Source organism: Thermobia domestica, chromosome 1 (genome assembly GCF_964235325.1).
Source record: "Thermobia domestica chromosome 1, izTheDome1.hap1.1, whole genome shotgun sequence".
NCBI lineage: Eukaryota > Metazoa > Arthropoda > Insecta > Zygentoma > Lepismatidae > Thermobia > Thermobia domestica.
The window spans coordinates 337,397,719-337,418,174 of NC_137454.1; the positions used below are offsets into that span (position 1 = coordinate 337,397,719).

The following is a 20,456-nucleotide window of genomic DNA, read 5'->3' on the forward strand; positions in this document are numbered from 1 at the left end:
TAACCACATTTCTTATGGTTTCAAAAAGAGTGCTGTCGGGTTACCTATTGTGAATGGGAGGGGGATACATATAAAAGATTGCTAGAAAATGATCGATATTAGATTCATAGTTTTCGGGGTCGCTTAGATAAATAGTGAGTCTTTCAATTTCGCTTAACTCCGATTAAGCTCTCATTAGTAGGGACGGGCACGAACGATTTTTCTTTGAAACTAGACTCGACTCGAAAGAGACATCTTTGAGGTCTACTCTTGGACTCGGCGCGAAAAATATCTTCCAACTCGACTCAGATTAGAGTCAAGTCGAACCAAAACGAGCCAAATCCTGTGTGTAGTCCTACCTAGACAATACATAGACAATAATTATTCTATCATCAATTATACTACTAATACTACAAATAATAATAATAATAATAATAATAATAATAATAATTATTATTATTATTATTATTATTATTATTATTATTATTATTATTATTATTATTATTATTATTATTATTATTATTATTATGACAACACCGTGTACAAACATGAACAATAGATGGTTAGTAAAGGAATACTAAAAGCTAGTTGACTGCCGACGTCGGTAGTCATGAACTCTACAAGGCAAAGACATCGTTCATTACTCTAAGCTGTAAGCGTCAGTGGACTACAGATGATCAACTATTGACCTCTCGCCAGAAATTGGTGGCCCCGCAGCGACGATCCATGGTGGCCCAAGTTCCATTTTGAAAACTTTACTACCAGCAGCAGAGACGCGATGAAACGCCAACGAACCACAAAATTACTCTCCCAAAATATGTCAAAATGCCTATATGTGTGATTTGTTTATATTTAGGTGAATCAAAAAAAAACACAAAACAAATACCCGGGGTGGACGCAAACTATCAATATTACGATTACTAGGCACGTGTTCTTCTGACTTCCCCACGGAAACGATCATAAAATGCTTGGTTGTTGAAGGATAAATCATTGACGTCTTAATTTAGCCAATCAGACAAACCCCTACATCTCGAGTTCTAGAAGGTGATACCGTGAACCATTTCAGATTTATTGCTTCCTGGTGGAGTACTATCCATGAGCAAAATTTGAGCATAATAACCGACATGCATCTTCGGTGCCTCTTATCTTTAGTACAATTTTAACCAGAGATGGTGTGGGTCAATGAAAATTTGATCCACGACCCATCATGACCCACTATCACCCACCACCAAAATGCCCCATTGGCCCACTCTGATCCATCAACCATCGTGATCCACTCTGACCCACCACCAACTATGAACCACTCTGAACCATTGTGACCAACTCCGACCCACCAAAATCCATCGACATCAACTCTGACCGATGGCCCACGTCCTCCTCTCCATCAGGGGCGGATCCAGGGGGGCGATCGCCCCCCCAGAAGAGGAAACTTTCTTATTTTACATATATAAATAAAACCCATCCCAAAGTTTGAAGCCCTTAAAAGTAGCAGTATGACAACCCACCGCCCCTCCCAGAAGTCGGTCCTGGATCCGCCCCTGCTCTCCATTGACTAAAGAGGTTACACTTGTAATAAAACAAGACTGTGAAATTATCACTTATCGGAGTTTGAATTTCTACCGTTAATGGCTCAAGCACCTCTCTGTTACAATACTGGTGGGTCTGACCTTTACGATATTGTATAATGGCAAAGTGTTTCTCATCTTCCAAATTAAAATGAATTTAAATTTATCATATATAATTATTTCTTTGTTGCCTTACAGACACATTTCAGTAGAAAATAGGGTGAAGTTTGAAAGTTTCAAATCAAGGAAAAGTAGACCAACGTAAAAAAAAAAAAAGAGAGAGAGAGAGAGAGAAACTAATTTTCTATATAATTAAGCACGCCGTACTAATTGAAAATGCCCATGTAATTAAGTTTAGACTACAAATTTTATGGCCATTTTTCTCTAACTTTATGGCTTGATTGCCTTATGCTCGGAACGCTCCATATATTAAACACCAGCTTCAGCAATTATAAATAGAAAGCAGTGGGTATAAAATTCAAAAAGAACTTTAGTTTGCATTACTCAATCTGTTTCTCAACTAATATCAATCGTTTTCGATTATTTTTACAAATTAACCCACTACCAATTTCCAATATATAGAAAATGAACCCCCGTCCCCCCGCTCATAAAAGATAATTTTAAAAAATGCCAGGACATATTCTCTTTATTTTTAATAAAGAGTTATATGCTGAATTTCAGCTCTCAGTTGAACGGCTTGTGAGATACTAAATTTTTCGCAAAAATTCGGACTTCTACTCCCCCTAAGGATATGTATTATAATGAAAGTGACACGCGTATGATAACTTCCCAGTTGGGATTGGAGCCTGATTATATACCAAACGTCAATTCATTTGACTTTGCAATTTGACCGTGATGATTACGCAGACATAGTTACTTTCAATTTTTTATGATGCATATCCTTATTTCATATATGCTACAGATGATTCAAAAATATTTTTTCAAGCAGTTAGCTCCTCTAGAATCTCACAGGCTGCATCCCAAAATCCAACTCCTACTATCCTATGACAATCCAAAAGTGACTGAACTTTTTTATTAAGAACAAATGACAAAAGAAAAATGGAGATCTTGAAAGTAAAATGTAGAAAAGCTCGGTGCCCCCAATAACTACATATTTCTCCGCCCCTTCATCCCGAACTTAAAAATAAACTTAATTCGAATATGGTTAATTAGTGAATTTATTACAGTTAAATTCCACTCACTACATGCTACAGCTACAACTATGTAACAAAAAATAACAACTGTGAAACATGTTCTGAATTACTATTAGATTTCTTACGCTATTATTAAACATATTAGAATAGTAAAAGAGGATTGTTCGTGAAATAGTATATTTGCTCTTGATTTATAACTTTTTCATACGGAAAAAAATAAAATATTATTCAAGTTTTAAACTTTGCTCTCTGCAAATATGTTGCCCTCTAGGCAATGGGACCAATGTGAAATGTGGACTAATGGGAAATGCTGCACTGTTAGCGGCGCTGAAAACTTACGATTCGATTCTAATATCGAATGATTTCGATATCTTTATGTCGCTACGTAACCACCCTGGGTACTAATGGGAGCTTAATTGGACTTGAATTGAAAGTAGAACTATTCACCTAAGCGACCACGAAACTATGGATTCGATACTAATATCGACCCGTTTCTAGCATTTTTGATATGTATCCCGACAGTACTCTTTTTCCAGACTGTAAGAAATATAGTTAAAATTGCTCTAGATATATCAGAATTATGTTGAAATGCACACATAAATCCACTTTTATATTCTGTATAAATAGAGAGTGAGCGAGCGAGCGAGCGAGAGAGGGCGACTCAAGGCATCACCACTTCCACATTGCAAAAGCATATATCAGGAATTGAATTGAAAATCTATGTAAAGACTTTCTGCTGTGGCATGCTTCATAAGGACAATTCCAGTCTGCTCACGTGACCTTTGGGGTTCATGAATTTTTTTTTTTTTTTGCGAGCGTTCCGACTTTGGATTCTCTGTTTATACCTTCTGTTTATGCATCGAATACCTTTTCAAGAACATAAATGGCATTCTGTATTATGAATGTTGAGAATTACCCTCTATATGACAAATAGCTGCAAATAAATACACTACATGATTTATTTATTGCTATTGAACGAGTTTCTTAACTTGTATTTACATCCTCTTATATAATACCGACCTACTGTGAAAATTATCTCAGATGTTATATTTTAAACATAATAATTACTATGTTCTGCAATGATTATGTTATATATATACAACTTATGTATTCTAATGTAATTATTTTATATAATTTTTCATGCATTGCGGAAAATATAATTAAAAAAAATGATTAACCTAGACGGGATTCGAACTCACAACCTTATGATTTGAAATCCGACAGCTTACCAATGAGCTAGCACAAGGACTTCCAGAACTGTGCTTCTAGCGATGTATAACGGATCTCAAGATAATTATGACATTCATATCCATTACAAACGCTGTTTCTATTCTACTTTGACTTTTATTTTAGTACTCAGGCGATAATTATGTTATATTTCTTAACTTTGAGCATTCTTTTACATATGGAAAGATTCTTTAACGTATTTAAATGTTCCATTACGTATGGAGAGCTAAATGACAAACAAGCATGTGCTGACTTTAAAAAAAAAAAGTTTCGAAATATTGTATCATTAAGTATTTCAATCAATGTTGCTGTTTTAAACACTTGGTAACAAGTCTTATTATATTGAAAAGAAGAAAAACACATCTGCAAACTTTTTCCCGATTGCAAAGGCTGGCTTGGAGGTTCGAACCTGGCTTACTTTTTCCCGAAGATACCCGAAGCTGGACTTAGAAAATTATTGCCTCAAAACACCAGTAAAGAATGCGCTCAACCTTTTTGAGACAAGGTGTACATAATCAGCTCCGAGACTTATCTCACCTAGCTGAATTAACTTACGGCCAAAGTATACTTGTGTCAAGTCACTTTATGTAATCGCGAATTTTACTCGTCGTTACCTCTTGTTTTATAGTGTAGGAATGGTTGTAATTGTGTAAGTACAATAAGTCGTATATTACAAGTATACATAACTGATCAATTAAGATTGTGCAAAATATAGTTAACTAGGTCTCATTATGACGTTGGCCAGGCGTATTCTGGAGTAGAAAGGAAGCTTAATATCGCTTTCTCTCAAAATTCGTCCTCATGGCGAATGACTCTTTAAATACTTCTTTAATTACTTTGTGTAATGTTTATGTTGCATAATAATGCTGTCAATCTAGGTTGAAATGTTTTATAATTTGGACAGCACGATCCTAGAACCCAGGATCTTTAATACTTTATACTGCGGCTCTTATGGTCCTTTATAATTAACTCTAAAAAAACTATAATTTACTACAATAAAAGGTATCGAAAGTTCCAAGTTGATTTGCTTTCATTTAATGGCTAATTGGTAACTGAATACCTAGGTTATATCTTAACTATGTTCTAAATATATATAAAAAAAACGACTGAAATCATTTCTAAACATTTCTAGATCTATTACAAAAATATAGAACATATCATCTGCAGTGAACTAAAAAAATCAGTAAATTGTCGTGACATGGATGTACATGTTTCTACAGAGTGATCACAAAGTCTCGTTATCCCCTATCGCGTGTCCTTATATTCATAAATGGTCACATTGTACACATTTATGTGAGGTCATGACAGAAGATAACATTGAAGTAGTGTGACTACTCTTTACTATTTATTCCAGAGTGTCTGTATGTACACCATCATTCTCATAACAGAATATTATTCTCCTCCATGTACGATGTGAAATTCTCCGCGTACTGGCGTGATGGCAGTAAATGTACTCGAATAGTATCTTTAAGTTCGTCAACTGTATCATAACACGTGGCAGCAACCTTTTGTTTTATGAATCCCCATAATGCATTGTCGCAAGATTACAGATCAGGACTTCGGGGTAGCCACTCCAAAGGTGCAGGCAAATGAGCACTACCACATACAATTCATTTATCAGAAATACCTCAGTGAGGTATTTTCTTATTGCAAAAGCATAATGGGCTACTGCTCCATCCTGCTGGAACCATACACGTCCGAGCAGTCCCCGATCTTACAGGTATGGGATAAACCAATCTTGTAACGTGATGAAATATGCAATATGATTCACAGCACTACCAAAGAAATATGAACCTACCAAGTAGGTTGCAGACATTGCAGCCCAGATCATGACATATGGTGGGTTGTGTTCAAGATCTTCATAAAAATGTGGGTTTTCTTTATTCCAGAAATAAACGTTTCTAGGTTTTGCACTACGATATATTGCACAGTCGTCCGAGGAAAACAGTGTCCCCCCTTGGAGAAAGAGCTGTAAAGACATCAAGCATTTGTCTACAAGCCTGCTGACGTTTTTGCATGTCACTTCCACTCAATTTATTTACAAACGAAGGTTTAAATGCCTTCTTCATCAAGCAAGGTTTAACTGCAAATCCTTCTTCATAGGTTTTTGTAATGTTGAGTATGGAACACCCAATTCCTGTGACTGCTTACGAATGGAATTTTTGGCAAACGTTCGACAGACGCTGCACCCTTCACACACGTTCCCAGTCGTTTTGGTGGTCGTCCTGAGCAGGACTTACTTTATATGCAACCATTGCAAAGAGCATTTTCTCACACTGTAAAATTGTTGGTTTTGGAGCGGAAGGTTTCTGAAATCTTACTGTGAAATCATGCTAAATATCTCTCATCGATTTTCATATATGAAGTCCTTCATAAGCCTACGTGCTCATTATAATTTGTTCCTTCATGGCGTGAGTGGACTCATTAGTCATGATTTTGATGTTAATCAGCATTGGCAACAATAAGAAACAACAATTCATTATCATCTATGTAATACGTAGGGAGTAATAGGTTTAGAGGTGTATCAGCACCTGCAACAATATGAAACAAAAATTCATTAACATTATGTAATACATACCGGTAGTGAATAACGGGACTTTGTGATCGCTCTGAACACTATCTTCTTTTATAATGATATTGATGCTTAGTGTTGATTGCAACAATTTTTTAGATATATACTAATAGTGTGGGAAAATAGTCTGTTCTTCTTATCAGGGTATAATATTATTTATACAAGTTGAAATAATTTACGCTGAAAAATTGTTACCTTAGATTCTGACAAACTCTCGATAATTGAATTAAAAATTTTTAAATCATCTCTTGAACATCTCACAGGAAAATAATTTTAATTAAGTGCTCGTATAAGGAGAAGTCATAACCAAGAAAAGCTAATGATCAGAATTTATATTCGTATCTATCTGTAAAAAGAATTATAATGATATAATAGTCTTACTATAAAAAGCTCAATGAAATATATTTATAAATTTATCAATTAAGAGTATATGTTTTTTTATTTACTAGCTTGTAATCAGCTTCGCACTGGAGTGGCAGCCATATTTGGACCACAATCAGGACAGACATCGAGCCGAGTCAATTCAATCTGTGACAATGTTACTGTTCCACACATTGAAACTAACTGGGATTTGAATTCGGAGAGGACCAATTGTCACATAAACCTCTATCCACATCCTTCGTATCTTTCCCAGGTAAGATATCCTTTATTTTTTTTAGATCAGAGGTGAATAACCAAGAGGACTTAACGTCCAATTTGTTTATTCGTTTACAGAGTCGTAAATGAGGTCCAGGGCCAGACTGACCCTCAGGAAAAGTGCAAATCTAATGTTTTTGAGGACGCACACCTTAATGTAATCCTGATTTGGAAACTCGCCATACAACAAATAATATACCATTTTGTTGATTTTGTATTGTCACTGTTATTTCCCAATACTTTTTACTATTGATAATGAGTGTTAATATCTACTAATTAGTAATAAATGCCAGCTTCTAGCAAGCCATTGCTACAAAGCCGAGAACGAAATAATGAAGAATAGTTACACATAAACTGCATATCTGGATCACATTGTTTGGGAGATTTCGTGATGAGTGAGCGAGCGAGTCAGTGCTATTTCGGTGTATAAAGGATGTTACAAAAATGTGTCAGATATTTTGGGGACAAATTCCTCACATCAAAATAAGAAAAAAAGTTCAGATGAGCATGTGCTCAGAAGTGGATAATTTCGGAGTTATAGGATGCCGAAAACGAAACAAGTAAACTTTAAAAGTTCATAGCTCCAATAATATGGGTCCTATCGTAATCAGGTCAAGACATCACTGAGGAAGGAACTAGTATGTGAACTATCCAAATAATCATATTTAAGAATGCTCCAGTTCTTGCACAGTAATTTGTAGAGGTAGAGGAGAGTGATCAGATACTCCCAAACAGCCTCTCTAAAAATGATTGTGTAAGTACCAGAGGTTCTTAAAGATGGATATTTGAATAGTTCATCTGCTAGTTCCTCAGTGATATCTTGACCCGATTACGATAGGTCCTATACTGGTGGAACTATGGACCTTTAAAGCTCTTTTTTTCACCTTATAACTAAGAAACTATGCACTTCCGTCCACAGGTCTATATGAACTTTTTTTCTATTTTGATGTGAGGAATCTATTCCAAAAATATTATGCACATTTTTGTAACACCCTGTATTTAAAGATGAGATGGAATACCGTACATGTTTTGAAAATTTCACCATACAGTACAGTGGGATTCTAATCGAATCGTTTAATATATTTATCCCAATAGCCCCATTCACCATCCAACTAAGTCCCATAAATGTTTTCTTTTCAGAGAATAAATTAAATAACAGCATAAAGTAAACAGTTTTCAATCTCGTACAACCATCCTGTAAAGAAATGAAGGATATATTCCATAACTTTAGCGATGCATACTTCAACGGAAAGTACTATCCATATCTTTCCGAAAATCTTCCATTTTAGTTGAAACCAGTGTTTCTTCCAGACATGTTTTTTGGGAGGCACTGCCCCTTCGGAGCTCTCAGAGTGCCGCCCCGGACGGGACCAAACTAATACGTCTATAATATAATAATAAATAAAATAGTACCAGCAGTGCCCCCGGAATACTACGTGTGACTCTCCGGAACTCTTTTTCTGAAAGAACGACTGGTTGAAACTATTCGCTTAGCCCCACTGTACTCTAATAACACCTTAATTCGTGAAGATTTCCTACTTATCTTAAAGTTAAATTGGTAATTTTACCGCTTTGTGAGCTAGATTCAAGCCAAACTTTTTCAAATCACGCGCAAAACTATTGTAGATGTCGCCTGGAAACTGTTTGGTCCGCGATTGCTCGAAAGTCATCATATTTCGATTGTTTCTGTCAGCTTCACGTGTGTTTAGCGAAAATTTTGCGGATGTAAATTATACTTGAATTTGTTATCTCTTCCATTGCATTCAGTGAATTCCGTATGTTTCAAAATCAAACATACGTGAATATATTAAGTAGACTTCAAAATAAAAACCGTAAGAATTCGAAAATATTCGTGATTGCGAATATAAGGTACATATCAAAATTGATAGAATAGCAGAAAGTGATGAGAAATCGACGGCGCAATAGCTTAAGTTGAAAATGTAAATTATACGGTACACTTTAGGTAACTCTTTATTTTTATTTATTTTATTTTTTTTATTATTATTATTTTGCTTTATCAACAGCATGCCAAGCGGACCACACTTGGTCCTGGCACAGAAATACATACAGCACTTTACTCTCTGCTCTTTTTTTCATCAACATAAGAATTTTGCTCAAGCTAGAAAAAAGTTCTAGTAGCCCAATCGCAAAATTCGGTAGCCAAACAGATTTAGTGGTAGCCCAAGAGGTTACTTTTCTCCAAATTTGGCAATATATCTCTAATTGTATAGCGTACGTATGAATGGAGGAAGTTTGAAAGGAATGGAGTTAAAATCGTTGACAAAACCAAGTAGCACAGCACGAACAGGCATGTAATGCGCGTACACTCATCGCTCCGTCAAGACTTTTTCTCGTCATTTTGCATTGCATATTACCACGGGCGGAACGTATTCCACGATCTTGCGCATGAATGAGACTTTTGTCCATACACTTTCTCTACTGCTACTAATACAGTTAAGCAAATCGTCCTTTTAATTATTCTTAAGATTTTTTTTAAATATCAGACAATTAGATCCGATTTCCAAAAACATACTCATGTACAAGCGTCACAGCATTTTTAGAGCAGGTTGGGGACACAAGACGACTTATATTTGAAAAGACACACCGACTCGCGAGCCGGTGGACCAGTCCAGACCTGGTGATGTCATTGAAAGACTTTTGAAATGCCAACATTATAGGTGATTTGCCAACACCGGAGGATGACTTACAGTAAATTGAGACAATACCGTGCTATACAGTCATCAGCTAACCTTTTCATTTTAGCATAGGAGTGATCCTGTTTATTACCATCTATCAATTATAATATTTTCTTTCCTTCCTTTTCTACCTTCCCTGCCATTTTCTTCCCTCCCTCTCTTTTTCTCCTACTTCTTCCTGTTCTTTTCCTTTCCCCTCTTTTCGTCTGATTTTTATTCTTCTTCCTCTTTATCTACTGCCTTTTCCTCTCCTTCTTTTCATCCTTCTCTCTTTTTCTTCCTTTCCATCTTTTTCTCCCATGAGTCCATTAGAATACTCTTACAAAAATGTCTCAAATAATGTCCTCATCAGGGCCGTCTCCTCTTTTTAGTAATACCCAGTGGTCGAAGTGAGACGGTGTGCGGTGGTATGTCATACTGCCTATGGTTTTTCAGTGATTAAGGCATACTGTCTCTGTTTTTTCAGTGATCAGGATATACCGTCACTAGAGAGTAGTGACGAACAGCTTTGCACATAAAATGATTTTATTTCTTATGTAGAAATAATTTCAAAGTTGACAACACCGACATTTTTGTTATCTTTTCACTACCTTTTGTTTTTAAAATGAAATGTTTTCGAAGAAGTTCATCTAGTTTATATTTTGATGTGTCATATTGAATTGTTTGTTTCTTATGTATGTATGTGTCTTCTTGCCTTAATGCATATAAATGTTGTGTTTTGAGCGTGAGCGGATTTAGGGGATGTCTGCTGTGGGGGCGGATCTTTCGGGGGTTTGTAATACCACTCAATCGAGTGGGGGTCCGGAAGTTTTCCTGCAGAAAATTCTTAATACAATAACTCGGTTTTGAGCATTTTCGTGTATAATTCTCTATAAAGAACATAAGAGATTTTTTTTTAATTTTTTCATAAAGTTGGCAAGGGATCAAAGTCTCTCCATGCCCCCCACTAACTAAAGAGAAGCTCTTCAGTGGTTTTCAGTCATTATGTAAATAGAAATGCAATCTTTTTGACAACATACCCTCAGTGTTTCTCAACATTTAGATAGTCGGTATGTTGAGTCAAAATCGTAATAAAACATACCGCCTCTGTTTTTTTCCACGTCGAACACTGGTTATGTCCAATATTCTTCTTTTCTCAATTATTATTCTTTAAGCTTTTTTGTTCGACACAACCAATTTTCTGCGTTCCTGTACTCTCACATTTCCCTGTTTCATTTTTCTTTCCGTAATGTGAGTATTTCTTCTTCATATAGTCTTTTTTGTGCGCTGTAATACAGTATTATAAACATGATATAATGCTACATGAGAAATAGATATTTGGTTTACATTTCCTTACTATGCCAGTTCTTGCTAATATTTCAAAATATGCTACGCATAAATAATGGAAGTCATATATAACAGTAGTAGGAAGTACATGCCTAACTTGAGCTCCATAGAAGTTATAATGGTTAGCATATGTGCTTTTGGTCCAAAAGGCCCAAGTTTGATTCCCGGTGGTTTAACTTGTATACACACGAGCAAAAGTGTATTCATCTTCCATTTTTCATATCCTGAACGTTAGACAACCAACAATACTGTTTAGATTCGCTGGTTGAGAACTACATAAGTCGTTCGACAAGTGCAATATTTTGTTCGAAACATGTCAGTGTAGCAAACAGCAAAAAATAGAAAAATACCCATGCCTCTGCGACGGGAAAAAAAACAGAATACGCCGTTTAGTATCTACAGAGCGATTGATATCATGTGAAAGTGACAAAGAGATCTTATTTAACCTTAGACAAACCAAGAAAAAATCAATGTTGGTCAAACATTCATTTTATTTTACAAATTACAGTATTTTGTAAAATCTCTGAATCTTTTACATTATTCGTTTCAACGTTACCTTCACTTTTGTTAGTTATTACTTTTAATATCTCTAGTAAAACATCATGAAAAAGAAATACGTCGAGGTGTTTTAACTTCCATCTTTGTTTTGCGAGAATTTTTTTTATCAGCAAAACCATTGCAGTTTTTATTTCTTTCAATGTATTATTATTATTATTATTATTATTATTATTAATATTATTATTAATTTACACATTAAAGCTAACAAGAATATTTTCTGAACTTATATTACTAGCTTCCAGTGTATTCTGAAAATGAAACAAAAAAGAAAAAGAAAAAACGAAAAAGAAAAAAGTAATCTAAGGCAATCTAAAAGAAAAAAAGACAATCTAAGAAAGTTAAACCAAAATATGAATTGTGCCACTTCAAACTGCGAAAACGATTGTATCAGTAGAAAACTTTTCAAACATGTTTTAATATGGAAACATGTTTCAAATATGACGAATAGTCACATGTTGTGTGCACATGACTTTGTGTAATTTAATCCCTAATTAATAATACAAGCATATTTTATCAGAAGCATATATGGCATCAAAAGAATACGAGTTATTTCTTGGAATACGCCATATCATTCACTATCCCTTGCTATATTCTAAGTACTCCAGAACTCTAATTTCATAAACAAAAATGAAATAAAAGAAACAAATATGAATATCGATGAATGTTTCGGATAATATTTTAATTGAAGGTATCTCCACTCTCTTTTTTTCTCGGTTAGCATGTGCATGATTGTTGCATCTCATCTCTAGATGGAAATCTTTGAGTAAGTCATCACACACCTTGCAAGAACAAATTAAATTTAAAAGTCTTAAATTGACCCACAGGACATTTTAAGCCACGATCTCACGATTTCTAACCTAGTGCCTATTACACCTCGACTATTATTTCACGACTGCCGATATCTCCTAACTTGAGAATTGTGTCATGAAATCATGGTCGGAGGGAGAAAGAACGGAAACAAAAATTTGATTAAAAAAAACTAAACCTAGAAACTTTCGGTTTTCCGAATAAAGGCTTAAGTAACAAAGTCTAGGTAAGGACAACCCTTTTAAAGAAATCTTGAGTGTGATACAATATTTTTTCTGCCGTATAAAATTATGTATCTTGGTAGGTATTTAATTAAACACGCTGAAATCTAAAAGGAGTGTCTTGTGTGCTATAATAATACATTACTTTCTATGAAAAAATATTTTTGTCGCTGATCTACATTGTATAACCCTTCTTGGAATCGATGTTGTGAACAATCAGTAACATTTATTTTACTGTTTCAACTCACGCAACAAGCTGTAAAATGATAAAAAAGAAATCAAAATAAATCTTCATAGCTTAGCTTATCGCTAATACAACAAAACTATTACAACTAGTCCTAGATATTACATTTGTTACAAAACTTTCTGTTGTGTATTGTTGGATGAGTGGCTATCGTACTTACAATTGAGATAGCAATTAGGTGTCTTGGGTTCGAATCTCCGCCACACCTGGTATATGACCATTTTTTCTAATGTTTGTTAAAACAAGAACCATAAATAGAAAGCAACAATTTAGTCATTTCCATTTAAAGCTGACCTTGTGCTTCAATACTACGTCGAGCAAACGTTTGTTTAGTGGCGCACAAAACTCCTTAACCATGTAATGGCGACTGTCTTAAAACCAAGTGCATAATATCAGCATTTAATCTGTCATATCTGTAGTTCGGTGTGGAGAAGAAACAAAATTGAGGATCAAAGTTATAAGAACAACTCGAATTATTAATAGAAACCATGCAAAGATTTTTTACTTATATCATCTTAAAATAAATATGAAAGACGTTTCGAGAAGAATAAAAATTACGTAGAATTTTATAAGCGGAGGCAAATAAACCTAACGTGAACACACTAAGGACGAATCGATTGTGGTTCGGTGGTCAAGGCACTCGGACAGTAATCTGAAGGTCCTCGAATCGGATCCACAGAGGTCAAGTATTTTTTTACTTCAGAATTTTTGGTGGCGATTGATCAGCGATGAATCACGTTTAATGATCATCAGATATTTAAATAATTGGATGTTTCATTACTTGAACTATCAAATCTACAGGAATAATAATAATAATAATAATAATAATAATAATAATTATTATTATTATTATTATTATTATTATTATTATTATTATTATTATTATTATTATCATTATTATTATTATTATTATTATTATTATTATTATTATTATTATTATCGTGTAGAAGATTACAAGCCAGGAGTTTATTATTGCTCAGGTTATATCATTACAAGCAGAAACGTGACATTTGGCAAGAATACTGCAATTTTGTTTAGTGTTAACCATGACATGAGGAATTTCTCATCTCGTTACTAAAACGAAACAAACAAAATCGAGACAAAATCAACATTTTACATTCGAGACGGGACACGCGTAACTCAAATTATCGTCTCGATTTCGAGGTAAGACGAAAAGTATCATAAACTTTTCTCGCAGTGGCGTATTTAGGTCTTGTTTCGGGGGAGCTTGAGAACCAGTAAGAATCATTAGTGTTGTACTTATAATGCGAAAAAGCAATATTGAAATTATTTCGTAGGCTTGAGCCCTATAGCCACCCCCTAAATACGCCACTGATTTTTCGTCTTATCTCGATTCTCGGAATAGTTTATGTTTATTCTTTAAGTAACAATTGCTCTGGAGACTGAATCGTATACACTATTTTGTTACTTTGTATTTCTGAACTCATCGAATTATGGTCTGTGTAGGCGTTTTTTTGGCAAAGCTTTTGTAATTACTTCTACATACCCTAAAAGTTAGTTTGTTATATGCCTTACTGTTCATTGGTATTCGGTTATTTTTATTACAGTTATAATTCTTGAAACGTACAGTAGAATACTTTAGTGGAACCGTTTCGTTTAAAATTTGGGTAGAAGAGTTTTAAATGTCTCTATAAATAGTTACCCACAAAGTATTATAAAAAGTTTTTCTAAGTTCAAATGTTTAGAACATTTTGGACTCAGCATCTTTTACGTAGCAGACACAGGTATGCTATTTTCTCATGATGAATTTTTCCTAAAGTGAGCTCCGTACGTCAAGAGTTACCCCTGCCCCTGCATCATGAAATGAAAAATCTTGAGATGACTGCGTATACTTGTATGAATTTAGATGGCCACTGTCGTCGATGATTAGAAAGTGAATATGGGAGAACTATGAAGTGAAGAAAATCGACGCGTGTCATTTTGTTATAAAATTACAATGCGAATTCATTTTATCTAATTCGAAACCGTTATTGCCCATTATACACGATTAAAGAAGCCAATCTGATTAGCCAAATTTGAAAGGCTTCAATGATTTATCACTCCATTAGGGGTGTTTCCTTCAACGCCTCCGTGGCGAAGTCGGAAAAGAACGCGACTAGTATCACAAGGTTGGTTGTTCGCAACCCTGCCGGAGAACAATTTTTTTACTTTCTAAAGTACTTTTTTGGACCGCTTAACCCTTTGGGGATTTTATGGTACAATTTGTACCATACAGGGTATTTCATGGTACATTGCGTTATAACTCTCCTATTTGAGCTTTTTCGTCCGTTTTTTGTTTGTTTGTTTGTTTTTCAAGTCCAGAGGGATTGCAAAAGACATCACGGATGGTTTCACACCTTATTGTGTCGAGACATAGGAGGTGATGACGTCATAAGTCTAAAATTTATATTTTCGTGTAATACTTTTTGGGGGGGTTTATGTAAAGTATTTTTGGCGGGCTTATTTTTGCACGTAGAAGATTGAAATTTTGCACAAACATGCAGTCCACCGAGTAGTATTTACCAGATTTTTTCTTCAGATTTCTGTGTTAAAACAGGGGGGATCTAGAGGGTCAAAAAGTTGAAAAAAGGGATATTTTTACCAAAAAATCCTGTTTTTCCTCATTTTCCCGCCCTAGATACATAATGGAGACAAGTGGATGGTACCGCCTGAAAGGCAGTTCTATTCTGAAGAGAATGATGTGCGACACATTTCCCTAGGGTAATTAGGGAAGTGTCAGGGAATTTTTATCAAAATATACTTCTGTATAGGGGAATTTTGGGCATTTTCGGAACTATTTTTGTGCTGGCTTATTTTTGCACCTAGATGATTGAAATTGTGCACAAACATTCAGTCCACCGAGTAGTATTTACCAGATTTTTTTTCAGATTTCTGCGTTAAAACAGGGGGTACAGAGGGGCTAAACGTTGAAAAAGGGAAATTTTTACCAAAAATCCCTTTCACGGGATTTTCCCGCCTTAGATACATAATGGGGACAAGTGAGTGGTACCACCTGAGAGGCAGTTCTATTCTGAAGAGAATGATGGGCGGAACATGACCCTAGGGTAATTAGGGATGTCTCAGGGAATGTTTAAAAATTTCCCTCTGTATACGGGAATATGGGACATTGTCGGTATATTTTTTTTTGGCGGGTTTACTTTTGCACCTGGAAAATTGGAATTGTACACAAACATTCAGTCCACCGAGTAGTATTTACCAGATGTTTTTCTCAGATCTCTGCATTAAAACAGGGGAGTCCAGGGGAGCTAAAATTTGAAAAAAGGATATTTAGACCCAAAAAATCACGTTTTTCCTCATTTTCCCGCCTTAGATACATGATGGAGACACGTGAGTCATACCGCCTGAAAGGCAGTTCTATTCTGAAGAGAATGATGGGCGAAACGTGACCCTAGGGTATTAGGGATGTCTCAGGAAATTTTTTACCTGAGATCATGGTGTTTTACGGTAATTTGGGGCATGATGGGAATTCCTGATAAAATTTCTCCCGCCCTTGATATTCAAGATAGAAACTTGAAATTTGGCATACACATTCAGTATACCAAGTACTATTTATCAGATTTTTTTAGATGGCTACGTTCACACAGGGTTGCTCCAGGAGGGCCCAAAGTGCGAAAAAAAATCCCTCCAAAATTTTCCATTTGACATCATTTTTACCGCTCCTGGTATATGGTATGAGCATGCAAGTGGTATCATTTGAAAGCCAGCTCCATTCTGAAGAGAATGAGGTATGAAGCATGATCCTAGGATAAATAGTGACGATGCAGTAGCTGCTTGACTGAAAGTCTAAAAAATAGCTCAAAAACCCCGGATCTCTTAAGGGTTAATGTATATAAATCACGTATATTGTCGATTTAACGTATCTTTGGGGAATAAATTGTGATTCATTGACGTTCCTTCGCGTCTCTGCCGCTGCTGGGCCAATGCTGGTATCATTTTTAAGACGTAAGTGGGACCACCGCTTAGAGTCGCTGGTATTCCACCAATGTTTGAGGAAATGTCAGTAGTTGCTCATTGATTGTTCGTAATAATAATAATAATAATAATAATAATAATAATAATAAGAAGAAGAAGAAGAAGAAGAAGAAGAAGATACAATTTAAAATCGCCCCTAACACTACACAAAAATTACAAAATAGTCGAGATTTGAGAGGATTGTCCGTACCAAAAGGACATACACCCAGCGTACGTTCTTACAAGTAGCTAAATGTTGAACGAAAGGTTTCCAGTAAACTTTTATGTAGAAAGTACGGTTACTGAATTCACAAGAGCCGTACGAAAATTTGTTTTTAAGTTATACGTTAGATGGTTATGCCGGCTAAACTAAAGGAGAAGTCGATGATGAGAGTGTAAGAAATAGTGGAATGAAGAAAGTGGGAGGAAACAGAACCTCAAGCAAACCCCAACATAGGCCTTTGTCCAACATAATGCACACATGGGAAGCTGGGATAAATAAAGAGACAAGCTCCAGAGCTGGATGGGCTACCACTGAAACAACCAAAAAGAAAGCCCTTAACTTTGTTGGTACAGGGTGAACCATTAAATTCACAAAACTTCAACAACAACAACAATAATAATAATAATAATAATAATAATAATAATAATAATAATAATAATAATAATAATAATAATAATAATAATAATAATAATAATAATGAAGAACCACCAATGAGCAACTAGTAATATTTCGTCAAACATTGGCGGAATCCCAGCAACTCTATGCGGTAGCACCAGCGGCTAAGACGCGACGGAACGCCAATGAATCACAAGTTATTCACCAAAAATACGTTAAATTGACAATATGTCTAAATAAAGCACATTAAAAAAAGTAAAACAAATTGTTCTCCGGCAGGGTCGGAAACCACCAACCTTGTGATACTAGTCACGTTCTCTTCCGACTTCGCCACGGAGGCGTTGAAGGAAACACCCCTAATGGAGTGATAAATCATTGAAGCCTTTCAAATTTGGCTAATCAGAGTGCTTCTTTAATCGTGTATAAAGGGCAATAACGGTTTGGGATCAGATAAAATGAATTCGCATTGTAATTTTATAACAAAATGACACGCGTCGATTTTCTTCACTTCATAGTTCTCCCATATTCACTTTCTAATCATCGACGACAGTGGTCATCTAAATTCATACAAGTATACGCAGTCATTTCAAGATTTTTCATTTCATGATGCAGGGGCAGGGGTAACTCTTGACGCACGGAGCTCACTTTAGGAAAAATTCGTCATGAGAAAATAGCATACCTGTGTCTGCTACGTAAAAGATGCTGAGTCCAAAATGTTCTAAACATTTGAACTTAGAAAAACTTTTTATAATACTTTGTGGGTAACTATTTATTAAGACATTTAAAACTCTACTACCCAAATTTTAAACGAAAAGGTTCCACTAAAGTTTCATGTAGAAAGTGTTCTACTGTATGTTTTAAGGACTATAACTGTAATAAAAATAACTGAATATCAATGGTAAGGCATATAACAAACTAACTTTTAGGGTATGTAGAAGTAATTACAAAAGCTTTGCCAAAAAAACGCCTACACAGACCATAATTCGATGAGTTCAGAAATACAAAGTAACAAAATAGTGTATACGATTCAGTCTCCAGAGCAATTGTTACTTAAAGAATAAACATAAACTATTCCGAGAATCGAGATAAGACGAAAAATCAGTGGCGTATTTAGGGAGTGGCTATAAGGCTCAAGCCCACCGAAATAATTTCAATATTGCTTTTTCGCATTATAAGTACAACGCAAATGATTCTTACTGGTTCTCAAGCTCCCCCGAAACAAGACCTAAATACGCCACTGCGAGAAATGTTTACGATACTTGTCGCCTCTTCTCGAAATCTAGACGATAATTTGAATTACCTGTGTCCACTTATTGTCTCGATTTTGTTTGTTTCGTTTTAGTAACGAGATGAGAAATTCCTCATCTCGTGGTTAACACTAAACAAAATTGCAGTATTCTTGCCAAATGTCACGTTTCTGCTTGTAATGATATAACCTGAGCAATAATAAACTCCTAGCTTGTAATCTTCTACACGATAATAATAATAATAATAATAATAATAATAATAATAATAATAATAATAATAATAATAATAATAAATATTATTATTATTATTATTATTATTATTATTATTATTATTATTATTATTATTATTATTATTATTATTATTATTATTTCTGCAGATTTGATAGTTCAAGTATTGAAACATCCGATTATTCAAATATCTGATGATAATTAAACGTGATTCATCGCCGATCAATCGCCACCAAAAATTCTGAAGTAAAAAAAAAATACTTGCCTTCTGTGGATCTGATTTGAGGACCTTCAGATTACTGTCCGAGTGCCTTGACCACCGAACCACAATCGATTCGTCCTTAGTGTGTTCACGTTAGGTTTCTTTGCCTCCGCTTATAAAATTCTACGTAATTTTTATTCTTCTCGAAACGTCTTTCGCATTTATTTTAAGATGATATAAGTAAAAAGTCTTTGCATAGTTACTATTAATAATTCGAGTTGTTCTTATAACTTTGATCCTCAATTTTGTTTCTTCTCCACACCGAACTACAGATATGACAGATTAAATGCTGATATTCTGCACTTGGTTTTAAGGCAGTCGCCATTACATGGTTAAGGAGTTTTGTGCGCCACTAGACAAACGTTTGCTCGACGTAGTATTGAAGCACAAGGTCAGCTCCAAATGGAAATTATTGAATTGTTGCTTTCTATTTACGGTTCTTGTTTTAACAAACATTAGAAAAAATAGTCATATACCAGGTGTGGCGGAGCTTCGAACCCAAGACACCTAATTGCTATCTCAATTGTAAGTACGATAGCCACTTATCCAACAATACACAACAGAAGGTTTTGTAACAAATGTAATATCTAGGACTAGTGGTAATAGTTTTGTTGTATTAACGATAAGCTAAGCTACGAAGATTTATTTTGATTTCTTTTTTATCATTTTACAGCTTGTTGTGTGAGTTGAAACAGTAAAATAAATGTTACTGATTGTTCACAACATCGATTCCGAGAAGGGTTATACAATGTAGATCAGCGACAAAAATATTTTTTCATAGAAAGTAATGTATTATTATAGCACACAAGACACTCCTTTTAGATTTCAGCGTGTTTAATTAAATACCTACTAAGATACATAATTTTATAGGGCAGAAAAAAATATTGTCACAATCAAGGTTTCTTTAAAAGGATTGTCCTTACCGAGGCTTTGTTACTTAAGCCTCTATTCGGAAAACCGAAAGTTTCTAGGTTTAGTTTTTTTAAAAATCAAACTTTTGTTTCCGTTCTTTCTCCCTCCGACCATGATTTCATGACACAATTCTCAAGTTAGGAGATATCGGCAATCGTGAAATAATGGTTGAGGTATTATAGGCACTAGGTTAGAAATCGTGGGTTCAAACCTCCTGTGGGTCAATTTAAG

The 20,456-nt window shown here is 35.0% G+C and overlaps 1 protein-coding gene across 2 annotated transcripts in view; it reads left to right on the forward strand.

The window, feature by feature from the left end:
* LOC145663205 (glutamate receptor ionotropic, kainate 2-like) overlaps nt 1–20,456 on the forward strand; it is a 270,446-nt gene that overhangs the window by 150,018 nt on the left and 99,972 nt on the right. For both annotated transcript variants that reach the window (XM_081729561.1, XM_081729567.1), the window contains exon 4: nt 6,947–7,131. In XM_081729561.1, coding sequence (XP_081585687.1) covers nt 6,947–7,131 — 185 coding nt within the window. The remainder of the gene's footprint in view (nt 1–6,946; nt 7,132–20,456) is intronic.